The sequence below is a fragment of the Pyrgilauda ruficollis genome, unplaced genomic scaffold (assembly GCF_017590135.1).
Source record: "Pyrgilauda ruficollis isolate IOZ18807 unplaced genomic scaffold, ASM1759013v1 scaffold55, whole genome shotgun sequence".
Taxonomy (NCBI): Eukaryota; Metazoa; Chordata; class Aves; order Passeriformes; family Passeridae; genus Pyrgilauda; species Pyrgilauda ruficollis.
Window position 1 is genome coordinate 6,114,097 of NW_024527155.1, and position 23,102 is coordinate 6,137,198.

A 23,102-nucleotide genomic window follows, 5' to 3' on the forward strand; every position below is an offset into this window, starting at 1 on the left:
TACTCTTCTCAGCCACAGGCAGGCCAGCTGCCTCCTCTGCAGGGCCCAGTTCTGCCAGCGATGCCAAACAAGTGGCCCTTGTTTCAGGGTGGGGCGCGTGACCCCAGGGATCAGAGGCTGCAGCTGGTTGGCCCCGAGGAGTTGTGGGAGACCTTTGCCCAGGACCGTGCCCTTAATCCTTCCCTCACTGCACCAGTCAATTTAGAGTTGCAATGCTAAAAACAAAACAACTCAGTGCTAAGCAAGAGAAAGGGTTTTATGAAATGGTGGTACTGCAGGGAGGGAAGACTGGCAGGTATTTGTCTGCTAATAGAGATCTGCAGTGGCAGTGTCCGAGCTGTTCAGCTTCATTGACTCCTGGCTGCAGAGGGAAGGATGCTGGAGGCTGCAGGATCTGGGCACAGCTGCAGTGTCTGCCAAGGATGCTCCCACACCTCCCTAACCTACAAGCACCTTTGGTCATGAGCACTGAGCAAGGCATCTTTACATTTTTGACCATAACCCTAGCCCTAAGTCACCCTGGTGGCAGTGTACCTTGAGAAACACTCAGGAGTTCTCAGCCAGAGAGGCCAAGATGCCACATCCCACGCTGCAAAAAATTATTAACAGGCTGTTGTGCATGTGGAAGGTCAGAGAGAGGGTGTGCAAAGCCACAGACTGTGTTTGCCAATGTGCTTAAAACTGGTTTCAAGATCTTAACCCCAGGCAGTCACACTTAAAATAGTGGTTGTGGTGGCAAGTAAAGATGGAGCTTAGCAGAAAGGTGACAATAAATTAGAATTCAGAGTCTTTGTGGAAATATTGAGACAGCAGAAACTGCCCCAGGAGGTCCAGACTGACTCACCAAATCACCAGTGAGAGCTGGTTGCTCCCACTTCAAGAAAACACATTGCAACTTTTAAGCTGATCCTTGGGTTGCAATGGGGTGTTGACCCTCATCCTTCTGAGCCCACACTCCTCTGAGGATCAGACGTGACAATTGCTTCAGTGTTTTGTTATGTGGAAGAGAAATTATTGTATAAATGATGGTCGTCTTAGGGCAGCTTCTGCTGGAAACTAAAGGAAATAATTAAATGACATCTAGTGCTGCAAAGGAAATGAAATGTGTGCTTGGATGTGGCTGGAGGCATTTCTCTGCATCATGATGGAAACTCCACCAGCATGCCAATACCCCCCCCCTCCCAAGTCAGGCTTACATGGGGGACAGAAGCAGGAATTGCTCAAGGTGGTGATAAGGTGAGTTGGGTCCCTGTGTTCCCCATCACATCCTGGCGTGGGTGGGGATGAATCAATATCATCATTGTCACTTATCACCCCATCCTGTCAGCCACGGGTCACGCTGCCTTGCTTCCAGGGTCTGCCAGGATTGTTGTTGCCCTTCCCTGTCAATTTCAGCCTGCTGCAAAATAACTCAGGTGAAGCAAACAACATGAGATCCCTGCCCTGAGGAGCAGACAGGGCCAGCAGCCAGGGAGAGGCAGGTCTCCTCCTCCCCAAGGTGGTGCCAGGTGTGTCACTAGCCATGGGAGAGGATGGGCCAGGGGATGACGAAGAACATCCAACGCCGAGCAGGGTCAGGAGCGGACAGGAGGTGTGGGGGTGGCAAGGATTTGGGCAGGGCCATGAAGTGCGTGGGACACAGGGACAGGCGACGTCAAGCTTGGCAGCAGCCCACTGAGACAAGGCAGTGTGTAAGTAAACGCTAGTGAAGATACCAGAGCAGCTCAGAATCTTAAAGACAGTAAATAGATTTCACTTATGAAATCCTTTCTGGGTTTTGTTTTTAAATAGCTAGGAAAAAGATGGAAGAGCAAGATGTGATGAAAACACTCCACGTTTGAAGGCTGCTGCAAATGGCCCTGATGAGGATGGAGCCATGCTCAGGGCTCCTGCCTGTTATGACATCCAGTTGTGTCACACGGCCACAATGAGCCACCCTCGCCCGCCAGCAGGATCACGGTTTGCAGCATGAGGGACACCAAAGGAAAAAATACCAGCCTTGGCCTTTTGCAACTCCATTTAGCATTTCCCCAAGGTCACTGCAGCCCATGATGGCAGCCAGAACATGTTTCAGCAGGCTGCTGGCCAGCTGTGCCTCCAAACCAGCCCCAGCCAGCTGGTATGAATGGACTGGGGATTGCCACCACCCATGATGCCAAGGACATCTTCCCCACTGGGACACAACGGCCAGGGCCTGCATGAGTCACCTTGTTGTGCTCAGCGCAACCCCTCCTCTGCTCCCAGGTTTCCCACCACCCAGAGCTGCTACTAAAACCACCTTTTAGTCTTGCTTTTGTGGGTGTTACCCTGAAAAAGGGTGTAGTTTGGGATGTGCCAGTGCCACTGCAAAACGCACCCTCACCTTGTGAATTGTACATCAGTTTAGGAAACGGTGTAGGGAGTGGGCGAAGTCTGGCACCGTGCCGGGAAAAAGTTACCACTGCTTCCCTCGGGATCTCAGGGATGGTGAATCAGGCTCTGCTAATGAGCTGCATCCAGCACCTTCACAGCGGCACCAGCACCAGCAGAGGCAGGCTGTTTGAAACCAGACTTGCCCAGGCTTGTGCACCCGTAGGCTCTGCTCAGCTCAGATGGGAGAATGGTTTTCTTTTCTTTTAGCAACAAGCTTCAAAATCAGAAATGCACTTTCTTGAATTTGAAGACGCCCTCTAAAAATCCCACCCACAGCTGAGCAAAAAAATAATCTGCATCTCTGAGCTGAAGCTTTCCGTGCCCTGTAGGTCATTGCAGTTCACAACATTGGTGCTGCTGTGATAAATAAATTTATGAAAAAAACACCGAGGAAAGGGTGAAGGCAAACACACAGCCATGTGTAAGGACAAAGAGACCACTGCAGCAACCCTGGCAGAGGTCTGCCAAACTGTAAATGGGAGACCTGCTAGAGCCCCCCAAAAATAAGGCATTTGAAACTGAACATGAGCCAGTGTGCTCTGGTGGCCAAGGAAACCAGTGGCATCCTGGCCTGTATCAAAAATAGTGTGGCCAGCAGGGCTAGGGCGGTGATTGTCCCTCTGTACTGGGTGCTGGTGAGGCTGCACCTCCAGTCCTGCGTCCAGTTCTGGGCCCCTCACTACAAGAAAGTCATTGAAGTGCTGAAGCATGTCCAAAGAAGGGGAGTGGAGCTGGTGAAGGGCCTGGAGCACAAGTCCTATGAGGAGAAGCTGAGGGAGCTGGGGGTGTTTAGCCTGGAGAAAAGGAGACTCAAGAGAGACCTCATCACTCTCTACAACTGCTTGAAAGGGGACTGCAGTGAGGTGGGAGCTTGTTTTCCCAGGTAACAGATGACGGGATGAGAGAAAATGGCCTCAAGTTGTGCCAGGGGAGCTTTAGACTGGATATTGGAAAAATTTATTCCCTGAAATGGTGATCAGGCATTGGAACAGACTGCCCAGGAAAATGGTGATTCCACCATTGCCAAAGGCATTTAAAAGCCATGCAAATGTGGCACTTAGGGACATGGTTTAGTGGTGGACTTGGCAGTACTGGGTTAATGGTTGGACTCGATGATCTTTCCAACCTAAAGGATTCTATGTTTATAAACTAAGCTGCATCAGGTTCCTGCCTGTGGGGCAAAGGGCAGATGGCACAGCCAGGTGTCACTTGCAGAGGAGACCCCAATCTCCCAGAGCTAGGGTGCTCTTCCCAACTGGAGCTATTGGAGCTGAGTCATTTGACCCCACCTTGGGAATCCTCTCAAGCAGGCACCGAGGTTGCGAAAGCATGGCTGGGCCCCAGGGGCGTGTCACCCCACACCCACAGCTGGGGCTGCCCGGGAAGATGCGCTGGTTCACCCCTTGGAGCCACGGGGGATGCAGGGGGCTAGGGAGACAGAGCAGCAAGGAAAGGGGTGTCATCCACTGTGACAAAAATAGGAGTGAGGAGGGATAGACCCCTCCATAGTGTCTCACACGTTCTCTAGATACCTCAGCCATGGCACTCCCTGTTTGCTCCACAAACAAGGAAAAGTGTGTAAAAAACCTTAAGCCCAGGCTCGTGCTACTCTATCTTTTTAAGATAATATAGTGCAACTTTCACGGTCCCAGCCTATAAATACCTAGACGTGCTCCCAGCTCCTGGTTAAACATACCCACTGTACTTCTCAAGGCTTTAACATCAGGGCAAACATTCCACAGAGGTGCTGAGGGAGCCTGAATGCAGAAATCCTGTCTCCTTGCTGGAGCCACTGGCCTCCCAGCATGCAGGCACTGCAGTGTCAGCTCCAAAACTCTTGGTGCCAAGGGACAGAGACAGATTAAAAACTCCGGGGATAAGACCCCCAGTCCCTTCCCATCCTGCAAGCACCCAGGAGAGGATTACTATTGTAACATTCCCTGACACAGGCCCATTCTCCCTTTTTCCCAGTAAACCATTGGAAACAGGGGACATTCAAGTCACTTAGAACAGCTCAAAAAGCAGCGACCCTCTTGCACTGGTATGAGAGCAGTCCCAGATGAGGACGCAAGCCTTGCTACCATGAAACTCAAGATAAGACTCATTCATAACAGCAAAACTTGCCTCTAATCCCTTGGAATCAAAAAAACAGACACAGCCTGGGTCCAGAGTTCTTTATTCTGCTGAAGCATTGCTGTGCATTGTGTGATGGTACGTGACTAGTGTGGCATGCTGTACTCACCGGCCCATCCCTGCACACTGGAACCCACTCCATAGCCACGGGATTCTAGCAGAGACTGGCCAGACTGGAAACGCTCGAGGAGCTACCATATGTGCCCCAGCCTGGGGGCCAAGGTGCAGGTTGTCTGGCCAGCTACAGTTTCCCAGCCACTTCAAAGAGAAGGGAGGAGGACTGGTACTTCACTTGCTCTGCCACAGGCTCCAGGAAAGCCTATAAGGGACGTAGGGGAGGCCTGGGCCTGGCGTCAGGGCTGTCCTTTTTGTCTGCAAAGCACATTTGTAAAGGGGTTGTTTAGAGCCCTTTGTGAGGGTGGGTTTGCTTGGATGGGGCCACAGTCGGGCTGGTTTATGTCTGACCCACTCCTGGCCACGAGCATCAGGGGGGCGAGAGGAGGAGACCCGTGAGCTGGAGCCCGCAGCAGCAGCAGCGATGCCTCTGGGGTCAGGTACCGATGCTGTGGACCCGCTATGCCTTGGCCCCCTGCCCGAATGAGCCACACGGGATTTTGCTGAGTCATGCAGTGCCTCGGGGCCGGGAGGGCAACGGGTTTTGCTGACTCATGGTCAGTGGCACTCGGCTTGACCACACACCCGCAGGGGCAGGAGGGAAGCAGGTGCTGGCTGAAATAACGGGACCCACCAGGTTCAACCAATGCCTCCAGAAATCCTCATCCCAAAGGCATCTGTGTCCCACAAGCAGGCAGCAGGCTTCCTGAAGCCCATCAGCTTGACCAAGATGTGGCAATTTGGAGAGCTCGTGGGACAAGATACAGCCCAGGGCAGAAATGCCCTCTAAAAATACTCAGGATGGATCACGGCTGGGGTGGTAGCATGCACGGACCCAGGGCAGCAGGGTCCTGTATGAGGCCATGGGAGAATGGAAGAGGCTTAGGGACGGAGTATGGGAAGGAGATGGTGCAAGTGAGGTGCCAGTGACATGACCCAGCAGTTTTACAGAAGTTGCATGAGCACGAATGTGATGGGAGAGGGACAGGAACCTCATCGCAAAGCTAGGGGTCCCCCACTCCAACAGTGCTCAGTTCATCCCACAGGCTGCTACTTTCCCATCGCCCCGACTAGGCACAAGCAGAGCAGAAAACAAGCGCCCCCAGCCCTCAGGACTTGGAAGGGAAAATCACTGTAAATCCGATTTCATTTTTATTCTTTTTCCAGCAGGTCTCGTGGCTCTGTAGGAGCTCTGTCGGGACAAACTGGACAGAGATTAGCTGTGGCCTCCTGAGTTGGTGGGGTGACACCTCTGAACCCTGTTACCACACTCCAGTGGTGGTGAAGAACCCATCCTGGTACTCAGTCTGCATTTTGAGGAAGGGGCAGACCTCAGGGACTGCTGGTGGCCAGTGTCCCCCCGGCTCTGCCCTGCACCAGCATCGTTCTCGGTGGCTGCAGGTGGCACAGTACCACCACAGTGCATTTTGACGGGTGGGAGATATGGCTTGACATCTCCTACTGGCACCCCACCACACCTCCCAAAAAAGCTGTGGCCTACGATATGCCCGTCTTCTCCAGAAACACCCAGCTCAGAGGGATTGGAGGGATGAATCCCCCAAACTGGTGGTGTCCTGGGGCCAGGGAGAAACGCGGGGCTGGGGGGCTGCCAGGGCCCCTTGGGCAGGGTGCACAATGAAACCCCCGTGGTGACAGTGGGTGACAGGGTGGCCGAGGTCCGTGAGCAGCCGAGCCCCGCGACGAACTGGGGGTCTGCTGCTGGGGCTGTGCGGGTGTCCTGCGTCCCCCCCCTCCACTTCCCTGGGAGAAAAAACGCCAGATAACCTGGAAAGAACAAAAAATGCACCAGCCCAGCAGAAGGAAGTTAAAGGCAGTCCAGAACGGGGCACGCGCGGCCGGGCAGGCATCTCGTGACTGATTTCATGGTGTTTATTCCCCTTTCCCGGGGGCTGAGTCACGGCCCCAGACGCCGGGGGTCAGCCCGGGGAGAGCCGTGAGGCGGCGCCCCCGGCCCCGCTCCCCGCCCCGGCCCGCCCTCACGTGACGCCGCTGGTTGCAATTTTAGACCGTCAGCTGACTCCAGAAATCCGTGGAGAGGGGCCGCTCTGCCTACAAAAACAGGGACGGAAAGCGGCAGCGGCGTCGCGGCCTCCCAGCGTCGGGACCTCCAGCCTCTGACCCCTCGTCACCGCCGCCAGCAGCGCCATCGCCGCCATGGGCCCCCGCGGCCTCCTCCTGCTGCTCGCCCTGGCCGGGTCCTGCGCCGCCCTCATCAGGTGAGAGGAGGGGGTTCCTCACGGGCTGCTGAGCCCCCCGGGTTGGGGGGACATGGGAAAAGCACCCCCGGTGCTGCTGCAGCGGTGGCCTCCGAGCTCCTGTCATAGCCCTCCATAGCGGGTGGCTCCCCCGCCATCAAAGCAAGGAGGGGAAGGTTCGGAACATCCCCCCCATCGTGCGCATGGAGGGGCCTCGCCCCAGCTTCCCCTACACCTGGTGACCCTCTGGCAGCCCGCCGGCCTTTCCCCCTTTCCTCTGGCTTTGGGAAAAACACTGAACGCAGCGCGGCGAGGGGGATCTAGCATAGGGTGCTGGCAGGAGCCCAAACCTCACCCACCTCGTACCGGCTGTCCCCTGTTTCGAATGGAGCCCTGCTGCCCCCCTTCCCTAGGTATCCCTGCCCTACGCACCCCCTCTTAACAGGTGTGTGCTTGCCGTCTCCACACAGGATCCCCCTGACCAAGTTCCCTTCCATGCGGCGGATCCTGAGAGAGGCAGGCAGTGAGATCCCAGATATGAATGCCATCACCCAGGCCATCAAGTACAAGCTGGGCTTTGCCGAGGAGGGTAAGCCCACTCCGGAAATTTTGAAGAACTACATGGATGTGAGTAACAACCCCCCTGCAGACCATCCCCTGCACTGCAACAGACCCCAGCACAATGTCACCTGTAGGGGTACCCATCCCGCGGTGGGGGTGAGACATGCCAGCCTCCCACCAGCCAGGAAGGCAAAGGAGGGAGAGATGTTGATCCTCTAGGACATTCATGCATGCCCGTGGCTTATTGAGTGCATACCAAAAGGTGCTTCCCATCGTTACTAAATTAAAAATACTAATACTAGTAATTATAACAACAACAAACAAGCGGCTGCCACCCAAGCAGGAGCTTTTCAGTTTGTGACCTATTTCCTTTCCCCTTTGTCACTAATTAACAATCATAAATAGGGGCCTGCTGACTTACAATCCTTTCTAGCATCTTCTGTCTGTTTGGACTCTACTTCTGGCAAGACAGGGGCATAAAAATCATGCTCCACTCCTTGAGGATGCTAGCTTACTATGGTTCTGGGGATGCAGGACCCTTCCTCTGACTATCCTTCATCTTTTGCACTGCCCTGGGAAAAGCCACCTTTTATCTCCACTTTCTTGTCAGCAACTTAGGGAGCAAAGCGAGCTGGGTGGTGGCAGAAAGAGAAGCCAGATAAAGGGCATGAAGTTTGCCCTTGCCCTGCTGCCAGACACGTGTTGGGTTTACTATTTCAGGGTTCCTTACCGGGCAGTGTAGGATACGAGCATTAGCTGGCAGAATAAAACTGAGCCCAGATCTTTAGGCATTAATTCAGTGTATGTTCCCCCTGCTGCCCTTCCCCAGCGGCTCTTGTCACCCAGCCAGCGCCGTCCTGTCCTGGGAAGGGCCACCGGTGTTTCAGTTGGCAGTGTTGAAAGCCAGGCCGAGCGGTTGTGTCACGGTGCTGTCTCTTGCAGCCACAGCTCAGACCGCCACTCAGGGCAGCACTGTTTTCCCTTGTCACAAAGGCGCTAATCCAACCTGTGGTGGCAGATAAGGGACCACTGGGTCCCTCCCAGCCTGGCTGAATGAATTTTGCTGCTAAATGTCTTGGGACAATCCCCACTAGCCTGCCTTGTGTGCTTCCTGCCCTGGGACCCTTCTTGAGTCTGTGTGTGTGAGAAACGGAGCCCCTGTACCGGGGGTTAGTTTTCAAGCCCCAGCAATAATTACAGAACCACTGGAAGCAAGTACTGCCTCCCCATTATGGCTAATTGCAATGTTGCAATGGATTGTTAATTAGTTAGTGAGCAAGCCTTGCAAACTAAGCGCACAGGAGGTGAACAGCTTTGATAATCCTGTTTTCTTCCACTCCCCCCTTTCCCCCCTCTTAATTAAGTACACGTGGGGTTTGGAAAGGCTACTGGCTGACTTCCCTTGCTAGCAGCCTTCTCTCCAGAACCCTGAACTAGCTGCTCACCAGGCAGGACACAGCTCCCTGCCTGTTTGGGAGGACTGGGGAAAAATGAGTCCATGTACCACCTGCCTAGCATTTTCCATTTGTCCTCTCCTCTGTGGAGAGAGGGATACTTTGCCAACAACTCAGCCATTCAAGTTTCTTCCAGTCCCAGCAGAAATGTAGTCTTAGAGCAAAGGTGTATCCACCACATACCTGTGCTACAGGGACTTCCCACAGTCCTTTACCCTGGAGGCCTAAATCCATCTCTGGTGATGCTGCTCATGCTCTTTGCTCCCACCACTCCTCCAGTCTTCCACCTCTCGAGACTGAGCATTTGTTTATTCACCCCCCATTCCTGGAGCTCACCAGCAAGCACCAGCTGTACCTCCACCTGCAGTGGGCAGTGCTGCTGCTCGCTGCAACCCACAGTTTCTCTGCAAACCCACGAGCAAAGCAGCTTCCCAGCCAGTTTCAGCTTTTCAATAACGCAGGTGTTTTGCTTGGCTTTCTTCCATCATTTTTTCTCACCCTTGTAGTGAACTGCATGCTAGCCTGCAGACCTTCCCCCTTCTCTTCCTTCTCTGTCTCCGTGCCCCAAATGTCCTCCCCCGCACACACCCATCCCACTTGTCCTCAATTTATCCTTTTCACACCCGCTGTAATGAACGCTGGAGGGGAACCTCCCTTCCAGAGGACAAAGGCTGGGAACCTATCGGTGCCAAAACCAAGAGGAGGGCAATGTCTAGATAAGAAGCTGATCTTCTATTCAACCCTAAGAGATTTTTTGATCTTTAATCCCTGCTTTTAGCCAGCTGCTTCTGCTTATGGTTCCCTTCTTCTGCCTTGCAGGCCCAGTATTTCGGTGTGATTGGTATTGGAACGCCCCCCCAGAATTTCACTGTGATCTTTGACACTGGCTCCTCCAACCTCTGGGTGCCATCCGTGCACTGTTCCATGCTGGACATCGCCTGCAGTAAGTGTCACAAGTGCCAGAAGCTGCTAAACAGCTTCTCCTTCCCTGCAAAATGCAGAGCCTTGTATTGCAAGAGGAGAAACTGAGGCAGCAGCATGAAAGGACTTACCAGAGGCTGATGGGCTTTTTAGGGTGAGAGCTGGAAATACAATCCCAGCTTCCTGCATCATTCCCAGCTTCATTAGTCCTTTCCTGGGTTTCTTTTCCAAGTAACCCCTATACAGGGCCAAATCTTCCCCAACAGCTTCAGCCCTACAGCAGGGGAGCAGCATCATCGGCTGTGATGTTTCTCCCCAAATTATAGACCAATGCTGCTGTTATCCCATTGCGCAAGGCTGACTTTTTTTAAGTCAGCCTCTTGCCAGATCTGATATAAACTGTCCTAGTTTCTGGTTTATTGCTGCACAGAGCATGTGTGTGCATGTTTATGGAGTTATAATTAACGAGAGCCAGGTAGGCACAATGAAATGAGAATGTCTTAGGGACTACAAGTTGTTTTTTTTTATTCTGTGGCATTCATTCCACAGCTGAAGATGTCAAACCTGGTTATGGCAAAATGCCATTCAAAATCCACTGGTTGTGCTGCTTAAGCAAAGTGGGGAAACCTGTGGAGTCAACAAATGCAACCATGAAAGGCATTCCAAAGTGCTCATTGGGAGTAGAGTAGAAATTTAGACTTCTTCTACACAGGCCTTCTCTTTGCATATGTGAAATGAGATTTAGGACACTGACAGGGTGGTGAGGTTCAGTCCTTGTATGCCTAGGGGGTTCCTGATTTGTAGCAGGGAGATGGTTTCTCAAGGCAGTGCCGTGCCTCAGGAGGTGCTGGGACCGAAGGGCTCGTTTTGTGAATATACAAGGAGCTTAACCTCCTGCCAGACTGGAATCCAAGCTGGGACCCAGACAGCCTAGCTGGGGAACTCCTTGTGTAGCTCTGTCACATTGTGTAGGGCTCGGCTGGTTCATCCTCAGCTGCTGGCTGCACCACTCAGCAACCAGCCATGGGACTGCGCTGGCCAGCTCGTGACTCGGGAGGAGTCTGGGGAGGAGGAATCTGCCTGCCCATAAAACCAGGGATATCCTACAGCTCCCAACCCAGCCAAGGGGAAAAACAGCTTAGACTAGGGGAAAGCCCTTCTCCGCTGCAAATAAAAGAATATTTCGAATTCTTTCTGTACTAAAAACGATATTTGAAAAATTTCCAGCTACTCCTGTAAAAGAAACAGATAAGTCCATGAGGTGAAAACGTTCCTGCCCAGAGTAGGCTATATTTAAAGCCACCCTGGTTCTTTATGGCATGTGGAGGAATACATTTTGCTCTGCTGACTAACACACCACACCAACCACATAACCTCTAGGCTTTTAATACCCAGTGGCCAAATCGGATTTAACAGCCCGAATTGGATCTGCCCACCTAATTCCCCAGACACTGGAAATGCTTTATTAAGCAATCTGGGCTCGTCAAACCCTGGGTTCAGGCCCATCTTCTCATCATTGAGTGTCCATTTGTGTGGATAAACTGGATGGTGTGGGGTTAAGTTTTGGGGAACTGTAGGTGTAAAGGAGCACTAATGCTGTGTGTCCCCTTGTGTCCCCTTTCCCACCTGCAGTGCTGCACCACAAGTATGACTCTGCTAAATCCAGCACCTACGTGAAGAACGGCACCAAGTTTGCCATCCGCTATGGGACAGGGAGCCTTTCCGGGTTCCTCAGCCAAGACGTAGTCACGGTGAGTTACCACTGCCCCAGACTGCTTTCAGTAAGTGCTCAGAGCTGTTAGATTTCAATGGATCTCCTTTCCTGAGTGTCCTACTCGTATAAAACATCCTTCTGTGCTGTGTTTCCAAGTCCTTTGAAATGACTGACTTTGTAATGATGACTGTAAAGGGAGCAATAACCATGTCTGGCTGAGAAGGGAGAAGGTATTGATCTGCAGGTCAGCAGGCTTGGAGTGGGGACTGCTCACATGGTGTCCCTGCAAATATGGTCTCTGGCCATCCCTCCAACCCTTTTTCTGGTGACCCCAAAACTTACCAGCCCAAGCATATGCCAACACCACTTCACAGACTGCTGGTGGTGCCCAGCTTGTTCTTGGCCAATATCCACACATTAGTGGATGCCCACATGGGCAGCTGCCCAAACACAGACCAGAAAAGATCTCTTTACTGCCCCATCCTGGTCTCACGTCAAGAACTGGTTCTTAAGCTTTTAAAGGCTGGGTAACACCCTGGGGAGAGGTTCTCCAGCAGTGTTCAGGGTGCAGTTTGAGTTAGCTGGGTGGTAGTTGCTTCACAGTTGGCTTTTCAGCAAGCAAAGACTGAGCTTTCTGTCCTGTGAAGGACAAGTGCCTTTCATGAATTCCTCCCAGGTACAGATGCTCGGGAGAGTTTGCCAGTTGCCAAACATCAGGGGTGCATGTGCTCTCAGATTACTCGCTCTCCTGGCAGGGGATAAGAGCATATGTTTGCTTTGCAGGGGGGGAGAAACAAAGCAAAAGTTTTGAATAAGCACATAAATCTGGGGATTTGGAGGTTTCTGTTTAGGTTCAGCTGAAAAGTATTGGCTTACCAATTTCATCAGAATCAAAAAGTGTCCAGGAGAAGCTTAAAGTCTGTGACTCTTGCAGGATGCACTCTTTAGCCCATCCTTACAGCATGGAGATTTCAGGCTAGCCTGGAAGCATCAGTCATTGCCTCTATGCTGGATGCAGCATAGACAAACATCAAACATCAAACTTCATTGTCCTTAGAAAGTGTGGGCTTAATGCAAGGGCTGAAATGAGTCAGAAAGAAGATTGCCGTTTTTTCTCTTTTTGCTAGTTTGTAATTGTCACCCTAGTGCCTGTTTGCTGATTAGTTCTCCACTTCCCTGCAGCTCAGAGGAAGGATTTTTTGCCTCAGTTTGTTTGGGAAGTGGGGATGGCTCTTGTCAGACAGCACAGCTTGTAGCATTTGTTTTCTGTCTGTGCAGAAACAAGAGAAACCTCTTGCATGGAGCTGAGCAGTGTTCGACTTGTAGTAGGCAGGAGCAGGGGTGACTCTGAGGGTCAGGGACCTTCAGCTTGGACACAAGGTTGCATCCTCTGATGCACAACATGTTGTAGGCAAGCTCCCAGTCAGCTATAGTGTTGAAAGAAAGACATTGAAATAACCTTCAGGGTGTCCCTCTTGGCTCCAGCCATGCTGGTGGGTGAAAGCAGCCACAGCAGCCTCTGGTAGCACTGATATCTGACCAAAGATGCTTGTTGGCAGGTAGTCCAGAGTCCCTCAGCCCTAATGTTTTTTGAGAGGGTGATGAGCTCATGTCGAACATCCTCTCTCGTTTGCAATGCCCTGTAGCGCCACACTCCGCAGTGCTGCTTGCTCTCCAAAGAGCAGCAGGTTCAGCCAGCCCTCTGCTGCTCAGACATATCATCTCTTTATCACAGCCCAACCTTGGGATGTCCTTCAAGGACAGCAGAGGAAACTTAGCTGACCATGGGGCACAGTGTCTCTTGCATGACTGCAGTGCAGATACACTGTACAGGAGATTACTTTCCTTGCCTCTCCCTTGTGCTTCTACATCCCAAGCCCTGGTACCAAGCTGTGCCTTAGAGGCCCTCACCTTTTGGCATTTGCCATCCAGTGCTTAACTGCTGGCTGAGGCCACAAACAAGGCCAGGCAAGCTGTGGAGCGCTGACGCCTGTCTGCAAAGTGCTGGAGTGTGACCACCACACAGCCATCCACTGGTCATGATTTTTGTGTTGAGGCAAGAGCCAGCCAGGAGACAGAGACGAAGGATCTGTGACCTGGCAGGAGCACTCTGCTAAAGATAGTCTTGGGTCTCAGCCCTGCTGAGGACCAAGTGCAGGCAGGGTCTGCTGAGAATCCATGACTGGGCAGAAATCTGCCTCCCCCTTGGGATGTGCAAGCAGAGCAATATTCAAACAAACCTGACACTCAGTGTTATCAGTCCATTGCATTTTACTTTAAGCAGAAGCTTCATTGAACTGAGTGGTGCCAAGGGGTGGCTTTTGTAAACCTGGAGTGTACAACTGGGGCAGGCGCTGGCGAGCGGATGCATTGCTGTGTGCTTTCCCCCCACATCCTGCCCTGTGGCTTTTAGCTTTCGCAAGGCTCGATCGCCCTTTCCTAGTGCAGTCCTCCAATGCCATTAAAGGCAGCACTGCTGTCCCAGCCTTGCACTAGCCCTGGGGGGATATTAGTAATTTACAGGGATCGTTATCTGCCATCAGGTAGGAGAGGCCAGCTTGTCAGTCCAGCCTGGCTCACTACAGGGCTGCTAGCTGCAGGCTGAGAGGCTGAAATTGTCCTAGTGTGGATGCTAAAATTGCCTGTGGTCAGCCAGAAGCTCACAAGCCTCCTGAACTGCTAGAGCCAGAAGCCAGCAGATGCATCCTGCTCCCCATCAGCAGAGCTATCCTCCTTTCTCTGATCATCTTCTTTCTGGGGATCTGCCCTTGGAAGGCGTTTCAGCTTTCCGGTGGGGAATGCCAGTCCTTCTCATGGCTGGCAAGGGAGGTGACCTTTGAATTCTCAGTACTCTGCATGCTATTTTCGTGCTTCATGCTCAACCTCACTTTCTTGGCTGGGTCATCTCCGCTTTCACAGGAGGTCTCTGCAGGCTGGTGGCTCTTGCAAGAGATTCAGCAATGTCCTGGGGATGTTTCTTATGTAGGGGAGATCACAGGGATTGTGGGCAGAGGTGGGAGGGATTTGTGCTCCCAACCAAGGATGGGTGCAGCACCCAAGGAGGTAGGATACACAGATGACTTATAAAATGTCCAGAGTGGAGAAGAGGATAAAAAGAAAAGCACAAGAGCTTTTCAGACTGCAAGGAAATGATGAAGTAGGTGATAGAGGAGGAAATGGAGGAGGGACAAATGGATATGGGTCCTCTGTGCAAAGAGGGGCTGCAGAACAGCAAGGCCAGTGCTGGAACACTGCAAAAGGCTAAAGGGATTCTCCTGCCCTTAGAAGTATGCTGGGCTTTGCAGGGACTTGGGAGGTTCCACTGAGCCAGAGTTGCCAGTCTCTTCCCCTGACAAGTTGGCACCAGGGTATCTGGTTTCTGCAGCTGCCTACAAATGCAGTGGTGGAAGCAGGCAGGAGTGTGGCAGCACGCTGAGGGACGTGCTACAGCCTGTGTTCAGTGAGGTTCTGTTACCACCCAGATCCCCTGAGTCAGTTTTCTTTACAATCTGCTTTTCCCTTCTCTCCCCATCTCCCCACAGCTTGGTGACTTGAAAATCCTGGATCAGACCTTTGGGGAGGCCACGAAGCAGCCAGGCATGACATTCATCGCTGCCAAGTTTGATGGCATCCTGGGCCTGGCATTCCCAAAGATCTCTGTGGAGGGTGCCGAGCCTTTCTTCGATAATGTCATGAAACAGAAGCTGGTTGAAAAAAATATGTTCTCTTTCTACCTAAACAGGTAGCGTTGGGTTTGGTGGCACACTTCTGGTTGCGAGGGCAAGGCCAGTGGGCTTTTCTCTGTTTTCCAGTAGCACCTCTTGTCATCTGCTGTTTTACACTCTGGACAGCACTTCCTAGCTGAGGAAGTCACAGCAAGTTCTGCTTGCAGGAGCAGTCAGGCCAAAATCTCTTATGTTTGCTGTTATGAAGTATGGAGAAGGGAAGTAGAAATGCAGTTCTTTTACTGATAAAAAGCTGGGTGGATCTGTCACCAGATTTCTTAACTGATGAATAGACAGAGGATGTTTCCAGAGGAAAGAGAAATAAAAATAAACAGGGCTGTGATCATGAGTTTGATATTAGTGCAGTCCCCTTTAGAGAAGTAAACAGCCCCAGTCTGCTGCCAAAATCCATAAGCCATGTGGTCATCACCATGTTGCCTCCCCGGCAAAGGTGTCCCCTCATCAGTCATCATTAATGAGGGGGCCAATGCTCTAACCACTCTGGGAAATCCTCCTCTGCAGCTGCCAGCACCTTCCCACCCACTCCTGCTCCCCACAGGACACCCCATCAGTTTTCTGGCACCACAGCAGCGACTCTGAACTACTTCAGCCCAAAAAGTAGCATGCCAAGAGTAGGTAGGGCAGAGAGGGCTGCTGCTGGCCATTCAAGCACCAGCCCTCCCCCATCACCATATTTCTTCCCATCTGCTCACCAGTGAGCTCTTATCTGATGGTAACCTTGAGGATTCACTTCAAGGCTGCTGGTTGGCAGAGTTGAGGGCAGATAACCTAACCCTGCAGCAGCTGTGACCAGCCCTGCATAGGCACTTTTTACAAGCTGATTTAGGAAGTCCTTGTGTCAGTGCTTAGTTCCCCTTTGCCATCCCCCTTCCTGCCATGAGTTTCTCCAGGTTTCTGTGAGAAAGTACCAGGTGAAAAGCTGCAGGATGCTTTGGCTGGGCCAAAATATTCCCATTTCCCCATCCCAGCCTATCTCACAGTATCTGTCCTTATATTGATAGAATATAGCATGACATAAGTTATGTGTCTCCAGTACTGTTAAAGCTGTGCTTCACCTCCAAGCACCCCAGCAGGTGTTTTGGGAGGCACTTGAAGCAGGTTGTTCTCACCCTGCCCTTGATGTTCACAGGTTTGGGTATTGTTTTTCAGAGATCCCTCTGGTGTCCCTGGCGGTGAGATGGTCCTGGGAGGAACTGACCCCAAGTATTACAAGGGCGAGTTCAGCTGGTTTAATGTGACACGCAAGGCCTACTGGCAGATCCACATGGACTCGTAAGTTCCCCATCCGCCTGACTACATATATGGGGTCACATGTGCTGACAGCACATGCCTGAGGCTTCAGTGAGATCCTCCTCGAAAAGGAATCATCCCTGCAACACATCCACTACAAAAAGCAGATTAAATCCCACCCTAGGGCTGGGTTGTTTGTCACTGGAAGGAGACAAAAGGCAGAAGCCATAAGGAGATGTTCTGCAAAATCCTTTCCTCTTGTTTGTGGCTTGACCTTTGACCTTTGAAAGGATGCCTGCTGCATCCCTGCAAAGCAGAGAAGAATGCCAGTGTGTCCTCCTGGCAGGCAGGGCGAGCCCCATAGATTAAGCCCCAGTTTTTCTCAGCTCTCAGCAAGGCCTGAGCTGCATGGCTGTCCTGCACACCGCTCCGGAGGAGCAGGATGAGACCTCAGGAAGCCAGCCCTTGACTGAAGGGCACGGCGCAGCAATCAGCGCGCATTGTTGGAGGCAGAGGGGAGGAGAGCCGGCTGAGCTGACGGCCGCCAGCCCCACGTCTATTCTGAGCTCTCCCACGTGATGGGAACTTAAAAGTGCCCTGTGATCAGAGTGTGTCCTTTTCCTGAGAATTGCATCCCTCCCCAGTGTGGCGTTTCAGTTCTCATTTTCCCCCAGAGCTGCAGCGTTGGCAAAGTATGGCAGACCCTTGGCTAGAAGGCTTTGTCTTTCTGCACTGCTGTGAAATGCAATGCGGGCGAGGAAGCCAAGCAACTCCTGGCTTGCCTTTCCTCTGCACAGGAACCCTTCCCTTGCCCATGGCTGTAACATCACCCCTTTAACCCTTTTTTTCTGCAGTAGCACAGGCCATAAAAGTCCATAATTCATTGTCCTTAGCTCTCTCCCATGTCCATTAGCTATGACACTAGCTCTGGAGTGCAGGTAGCAGGCAGGGTATGCAGGCAGCATCCAGACTCTGCAGAAATGCAGTTACACTTCAAAGCACCTGCTCAGTCACGAGCAGACAGCAGCAAGCCAGGGGGTCTGTGCACTGAGTTGGTGCTGCATCAGTGTTTCTGAAACATCTGTCCTTCCTGGGTGTCTGTTACAGCCCTCCCTTGCCTGCCTGCATACTGCTTCCTGCAGCCTTCTCTGGGAGGTCTTTAAGGGTTGTCTAATGTCTGGGCATCTCTCCCCAGGGTGGAAGTTGCCGATGGGCCGAGCGTGTGTGAGGGGGGCTGTGAGGCCATTGTGGACACAGGAACTTCACTCATCACTGGCCCCACCAAAGAAGTGAAGAAGATACAGGAGGCCATTGGTGCAAAACCACTAATAAAAGGCGAGGTGAGGCCAGGCTGAAAATATGGGAGTCTGTGGCCATCACAGCACCTATGCTTGCACCCTACTTTGTTACCCAAATGCTTGTTGAGACCCTAGTCTTCTGCTCCCTCTCATCTTTGTTCTCAGCCTGTGCTCCTGGAAAAGCCACTGGCACAGCAGGGACCCCTTCATCTTTTCACCCTGGGCAGCATTCACTACCTGCTCATGGTAGAAAGCCCAGGTCCCGTGAACTTTGGGAACCTTTGAGTCACCTCTGCCACCCATCTCTGGAAGGTGGAAGAGAAGGGATCTGAGTTGCAGCTGAGACAAAGGATTCACACTAATATGAGTCCAGAGACACTTTAATAAAAGTATATTTCATGCAAATGGCAACCCTTTGCATGAAAGTTTTCAACTATCAAAGCTAATCTCACAAGACTCTCTTTCCTCCCTAAAATTGTGGAAGAATATGGAGTATAAAGACCCTGTTGAAAAAAATTGCCTGCTCTGAAAGCCCTCCCGAATCAGAGCCATAAGCATTTGTTGGGGTTTTCTGCAGTGTCAGAGACCCCAAGCTGCAGCAACAGTTGGCTTAGACCTGCCATCATCCCCAAGACTTGCCATTGCTAATGAAACTGGTTTTGTCCTTGTACTGAGCCACAGCTGCCTCTCCTCTGGTAAATACCCTCAGCCATGTCACATCAGCTGTGGCATTCTAGGACTCAGCAAAGCCAAAAGCTGAATCACAACATCCTTTGGCTCCGTGCCCATCCATAAAGCCCTCTTGCCCCTCAGCTTGGAGCCCTAGGCAGGGAGCAGCCTGCTTATCCTAGGGCAAGCTTCTGCAGTCTGAGCTGAGCTGGTTTTAGGGAAAACCACAGCAAAGATATGACTGCGCTCAAGGAAGACTGTGGGAGAGTGTGGGAGGTCCAATCTAAAGCCTTTACTGTTGCAATTTCAGTACATGGTCCCCTGTGAAAAAGTGCCGACGCTGCCTGTCATCTCAATGAAACTAGGAGGGAAGTCCTTCAGCCTCACAGGAGACCAGTATATCCTCAAGGTATGTCCAGGCAGATTTATCCAGCCTTAGGCCTCTTCCCCAAGGCCTGGCTTTTGCTTTCACTGCAACAAAACACAAGAGCAGCCAAAGCAGTGCTGGAGCTGGTGCTCAAGAAGAAATCTGAAAGGTTGGGGTGTCAGGGTGGTGGCACTGCAGATGGATCCAGGTAACCTCATTAAAGTCCCACAGAAATAAGACCCTATGCATAGTGCTCCTGAGGGATAGCAGGGTGATTAAGGAAGGTGAGGCAAGCTGTTGCATCACTTCAACAAACATTTAGCTCTTTTCTGCTGTATTCTGGTGCCATGAGACCAGCCTTATTATAGCAGGGGCCACCAGCCTGTCATTTAAGCCATCAGAATCAACTCGCAAGGACCATCTTGTGCAGACCTTCACCAATGGCTCTAATTCAGAGCCGTGTGGGCTGGGAGGTTTGTGGCCATGTGCAGCTTTGCTTGATGCTTTAGTGCTTAAGGGAGGGGGAGCTGGGTTTGCAGTCATAGAAGCAGTGGGTTGGGAGTCACTTTTGCAATCTGTGGATCTCAGTCTGGGAGAGGCTGAAGCAAAGGCAGCCTTGCAGGTGTTCTTGCCAAGCCTGCAAGGTTGAGGAAAGGGAGCGGCCTGCTTAAATTGAAGCTCTCACTCTTTTTTCTAGATTGGTGCACAAGGAGAGACTATCTGCATGAGTGGCTTTTCAGGCCTGGACATCCCACCCCCTGGGGGCCCTCTCTGGATCCTGGGAGATGTCTTTATTGGACCCTACTACTCCGCCTTTGACCGTGATAACAACCGTGTTGGCTTTGCCACAAGTGCCTAAACAGCTGCCCCCCACTGCCTCTGCCACACACACACTTAAACACACACACACGGGAGCTGTAGAGAAAGGTTACCAGTATTAGAAATCCAGTGAGTGGAAAGGAGAAAAGAAAAAAAAAAATGGAAAAAGACATGGAACTAGATTTAAAATTACATGGGAAATAGTTATTAGTGCCCTGCTAGCTACTTTTTCCACTCTGAGTAAGTGGTGCTGGGAGGCCTCTAGCTGACAACTCCAGCTGGAGTAGTCCCTTGCTTTACTGCTAGGTCTTCCAGTAGTTCTTTTTGAGAATGATTCTCAGAGCTGAACAAGGCCCTCTCACATCTCCCAGCACTGGTGTCCTTCCTAGAGGGTGGGGGGAGGCAGTTGGCTGAAGCCAGCCCCTGGCACATCTGTTTGTGCAGAGAGGCTGTGCTACTGCTCTTGGGTTTGGTCTTCTGTGCTGGGGGAGAGGGACAAGGGAAGGCTGTCCTGCACATTAGTTCTTACTGCTTTTTCACTCCTGAAGTGGGGGAGTGAATGGCCTGGGAGAATCTGTCTTTGTGACCCCTCCTTGGCAGGTTGAAGCAGTAACCAGGAGGTCATTTCTCAAGGAGTTTGTGCTGGTTTGGTCCTAGGAGAGCATGTCCTGAGTGCAGTGATGGGGAAGCATGGTAATGTGCCCAGAGGATGAGTTTCAGAGCCTAAGGGCTGTGGTGGTGTGTTTTGCTTAGTGATGGCATTAGTGAGAGGGCTGGAGGCATGGTCCACATCCCCGACATAATGGGACATGGGTTTGTAGGGGGGCTCTAGACAGTGGGACTTTTCAGTCAGTATGAATATTAAGGGGGTCAAGATAGGTTATAATAGAGGTTACTTGAATTCAGGGCCATGAAGGTCCAGCCTTCTGCTGAGCAAAGTCATGTGGCACAAGTTCTCTTGAGTTTAGTGACCTTCTCCCAGGTTCCCCAAACAGCAAATCTTCCCAGCTTCAACCACAGCCAGCGAGTTGAGAATAATGTTTCCTGAAGCAACTAAGTGATCTACAAGCTGAAATCATACTGGTAAAATCTTTGTTTGTCGGCCACATAAGAGCTTTTGGAAACATGATTCACAGCATTTTGAACTGCCCAAAACTCAAGAGACAGTTGGCAGAGCCAGCAAACCTCCTGGGCAGGAGGATGCCATGGCAGCTGCTGGACTTACATTCACTTTCCCTGCTGCCCTGTCCCAAAATCCAGCTGCTTTTAACACCCTCTGTTCCTGCTTTCCACTTCACTAACACTGGTGAGGTCTGTTCATGTCCAGCTGTGTTGCAGAGAGTGAGGCACAATCCTGCTTCGGATTTAGCTGATTTAGCTGTGCGCACAGATCCTTCCAGAGAGCTGGGATCTGCGCATGTGGAGCCACTTGCTGGGCTGGCACTGGGAGGCAAACACTGGTGGAGCTGGGAGGATGATAAAACTAGTTTTAAGCAATACTGGAAAGCAGAAGAGAGCCTGCCAAGAATCCCAGGCCTTGTGCTGGGAGTAAAAGACTCTCTTCATTTTCCCAGTGTGCTGGATTAGTTCCTGAAGTTAAGGGAGTGGCAGCAGATAAGGAACAAAGCTTGGAGTGGCAAAAAGATAAGATCAGTGGCGGCCATGACCTCAAACCAGGTTAAACAGATGGCAAAATCCTGGCTACCCACAATTCACTGATAATCCTGCCAGCAATAGCAGTGGGGCCAAGAAGTTTTTTGAGAAAGGTCTTTGGGCAGTGAGAGATAGACAGTTTTGCCTAGTGGAGTAAGTTTGGCATTATAATCATGCTTCACCTTGGAGGGGTCTGGCACAGACAGTGGGGACAGGCGTAGGCACACATGGGACACATGCATTGTCCCCTACAACCCCAGATGTGACAAATGCTGCTCCCCAAAGCTTGCTTCTGCCTCCTCATAATCTTCACCTGGAGCTCTGCATCTGGACACCAAAGGACATCTGTTTTAGACTGGCCAGAGAACAGTAGCATGTTACCAAAAAAAACAAAAATCTTCAGTAGCTGCTCCAAAATTAGCAAATATTCAGCACCTCTCCAGAGACCTTCAATTTCACACCAGTTAAGTTCCCCCAGCTCCTCCAAGTTCTGCTACATCATTTCCCAGCTGCAGGATTTCTTCAGCATGGGAAGACAGAGTTGGCCTCTTGGGTACCTGCTGACCAGACCCGATGTGAGGTGGAAGCTTGACACGGACCTGGCAGTGGCTTTTGAACATTTTCAGCATCGAAGTGGGATGTGCAGCACAGCCTCAGATGGAGCCCTTGGGCCATGGCTGTGCTGGGCGTGCGCTGCCTCCCGCTGCCTGTGTGTCCCAGCACAGTGACTCCAGGTGGGACTCCAGGGTCTGTCAGCAGGCAGGAGGCAGCTGCCTGGGAAAGCATGGCCCAGAGTGATGCCCTGAGTGACACACTGTAGGATAGGCTGGAGGACCAGTTCACTGCAGTCTTCCCTGAATAGGTCTCCTCCCCCTGTTCTGTTATTTGCATTTTTAAACCCATCTCTAATCGTGTGACTGGTTTTTTAAAATTATTTTGCTGTCAGAATTAATTGTCTCTTCATAGAAAATTGAAAAGAAAATACAGTATTTTCCCCATTAATTCTGAGAGTGGTCATTCCTTTTGCAGTTTGAGATGCCAAACTTTGTGGGTGTGCAGAGTGTCTCCCTGACCTGTTGTCCCTGGACATCTGGTAACCCTCTTGTGTGGACTCCTGTGTGTTTCAGAAGGGCTCCTCCCCTTCTCTCTGATAAGGAAACATGCTAGGACCCTGTTGGATTTGTCTTTTTCAATGGATTAAAACAACTCAGCCTCTGCGAGGTGACAGGACAGTGCCACCTGCCTGACCCAGCACCACTGGGGCAGCGGGCGCTCCCAGCATCCCTGCTAGCCTACAGCCTTCTCCTGGGGCCACACCTCCCCAGCTGAGTATTGCCAAGGGTAGTCCATTAACAGGGAACTCAAGCTGTCCCGTGATCATCTGGACCTGTTAGAACAAGCTCCTGCTTAGGATTAGAACAAGTTCCTGCTGAGGATTTGGAGTGGTCCTGTAGCAGCCAAAGTAAAACTTCAGTTTCTAAGTTTGGCCTAAAATCAACTAAGGTATGAAGTCTAGGGAAGTTTTGTAGCCCAGTGATGAACATGGTGTAGGGTTTTTTCAACAATGTAGGAAAAGTCCATCCCTCTTGCCTAGCTGTGTAATTTTTCGTCCTAGCACTGCTGTATGGGAGCTGGAGACTCTGAAGCGGAATGAAGGCCCCATGTGCCAGGTGGAAGATAAGAGCTAATCCCTACTTTGAAAAAAGCATCATCTGCATAAGCAAGATGGATGCAGCCAAGTCCCATCCCATCTTCTGAGCGCAGATCTGAGCAAACAGCTTAGCTGATTTCCCTA

The 23,102-nt window shown here is 51.6% G+C and overlaps 1 protein-coding gene across 1 annotated transcript; it reads left to right on the forward strand.

Moving 5' to 3' along the window:
• The first annotated feature begins 6,548 nt into the window (after positions 1-6,548).
• On the forward strand, positions 6,549-22,309 carry CTSD (cathepsin D). The gene is made up of 9 exons (XM_041481144.1): positions 6,549-6,896; positions 7,346-7,502; positions 9,710-9,833; positions 11,444-11,562; positions 15,068-15,267; positions 16,421-16,543; positions 17,697-17,841; positions 18,779-18,877; positions 19,533-22,309. Exons 1-9 carry the CDS (start codon positions 6,835-6,837, stop codon positions 19,692-19,694), a joined length of 1,191 nt encoding a protein of 396 aa, XP_041337078.1. The 5' UTR covers positions 6,549-6,834; the 3' UTR covers positions 19,695-22,309.
• Positions 22,310-23,102: the final 793 nt, after the last annotated feature.

Bases quoted from the DNA above. Each gene is read 5' to 3' on its own strand.
- CTSD (XM_041481144.1), top strand. From the start codon at position 6,835: ATGGGCCCCCGCGGCCTCCTCCTGCTGCTCGCCCTGGCCGGGTCCTGC. The intron at 16,544-17,696 runs GTAAGTTCCCCA...ATCTCTCCCCAG, and splicing joins TGGCAGATCCACATGGACTC to GGTGGAAGTTGCCGATGGGC. The intron at 17,842-18,778 runs GTGAGGCCAGGC...TTGCAATTTCAG, and splicing joins AACCACTAATAAAAGGCGAG to TACATGGTCCCCTGTGAAAA.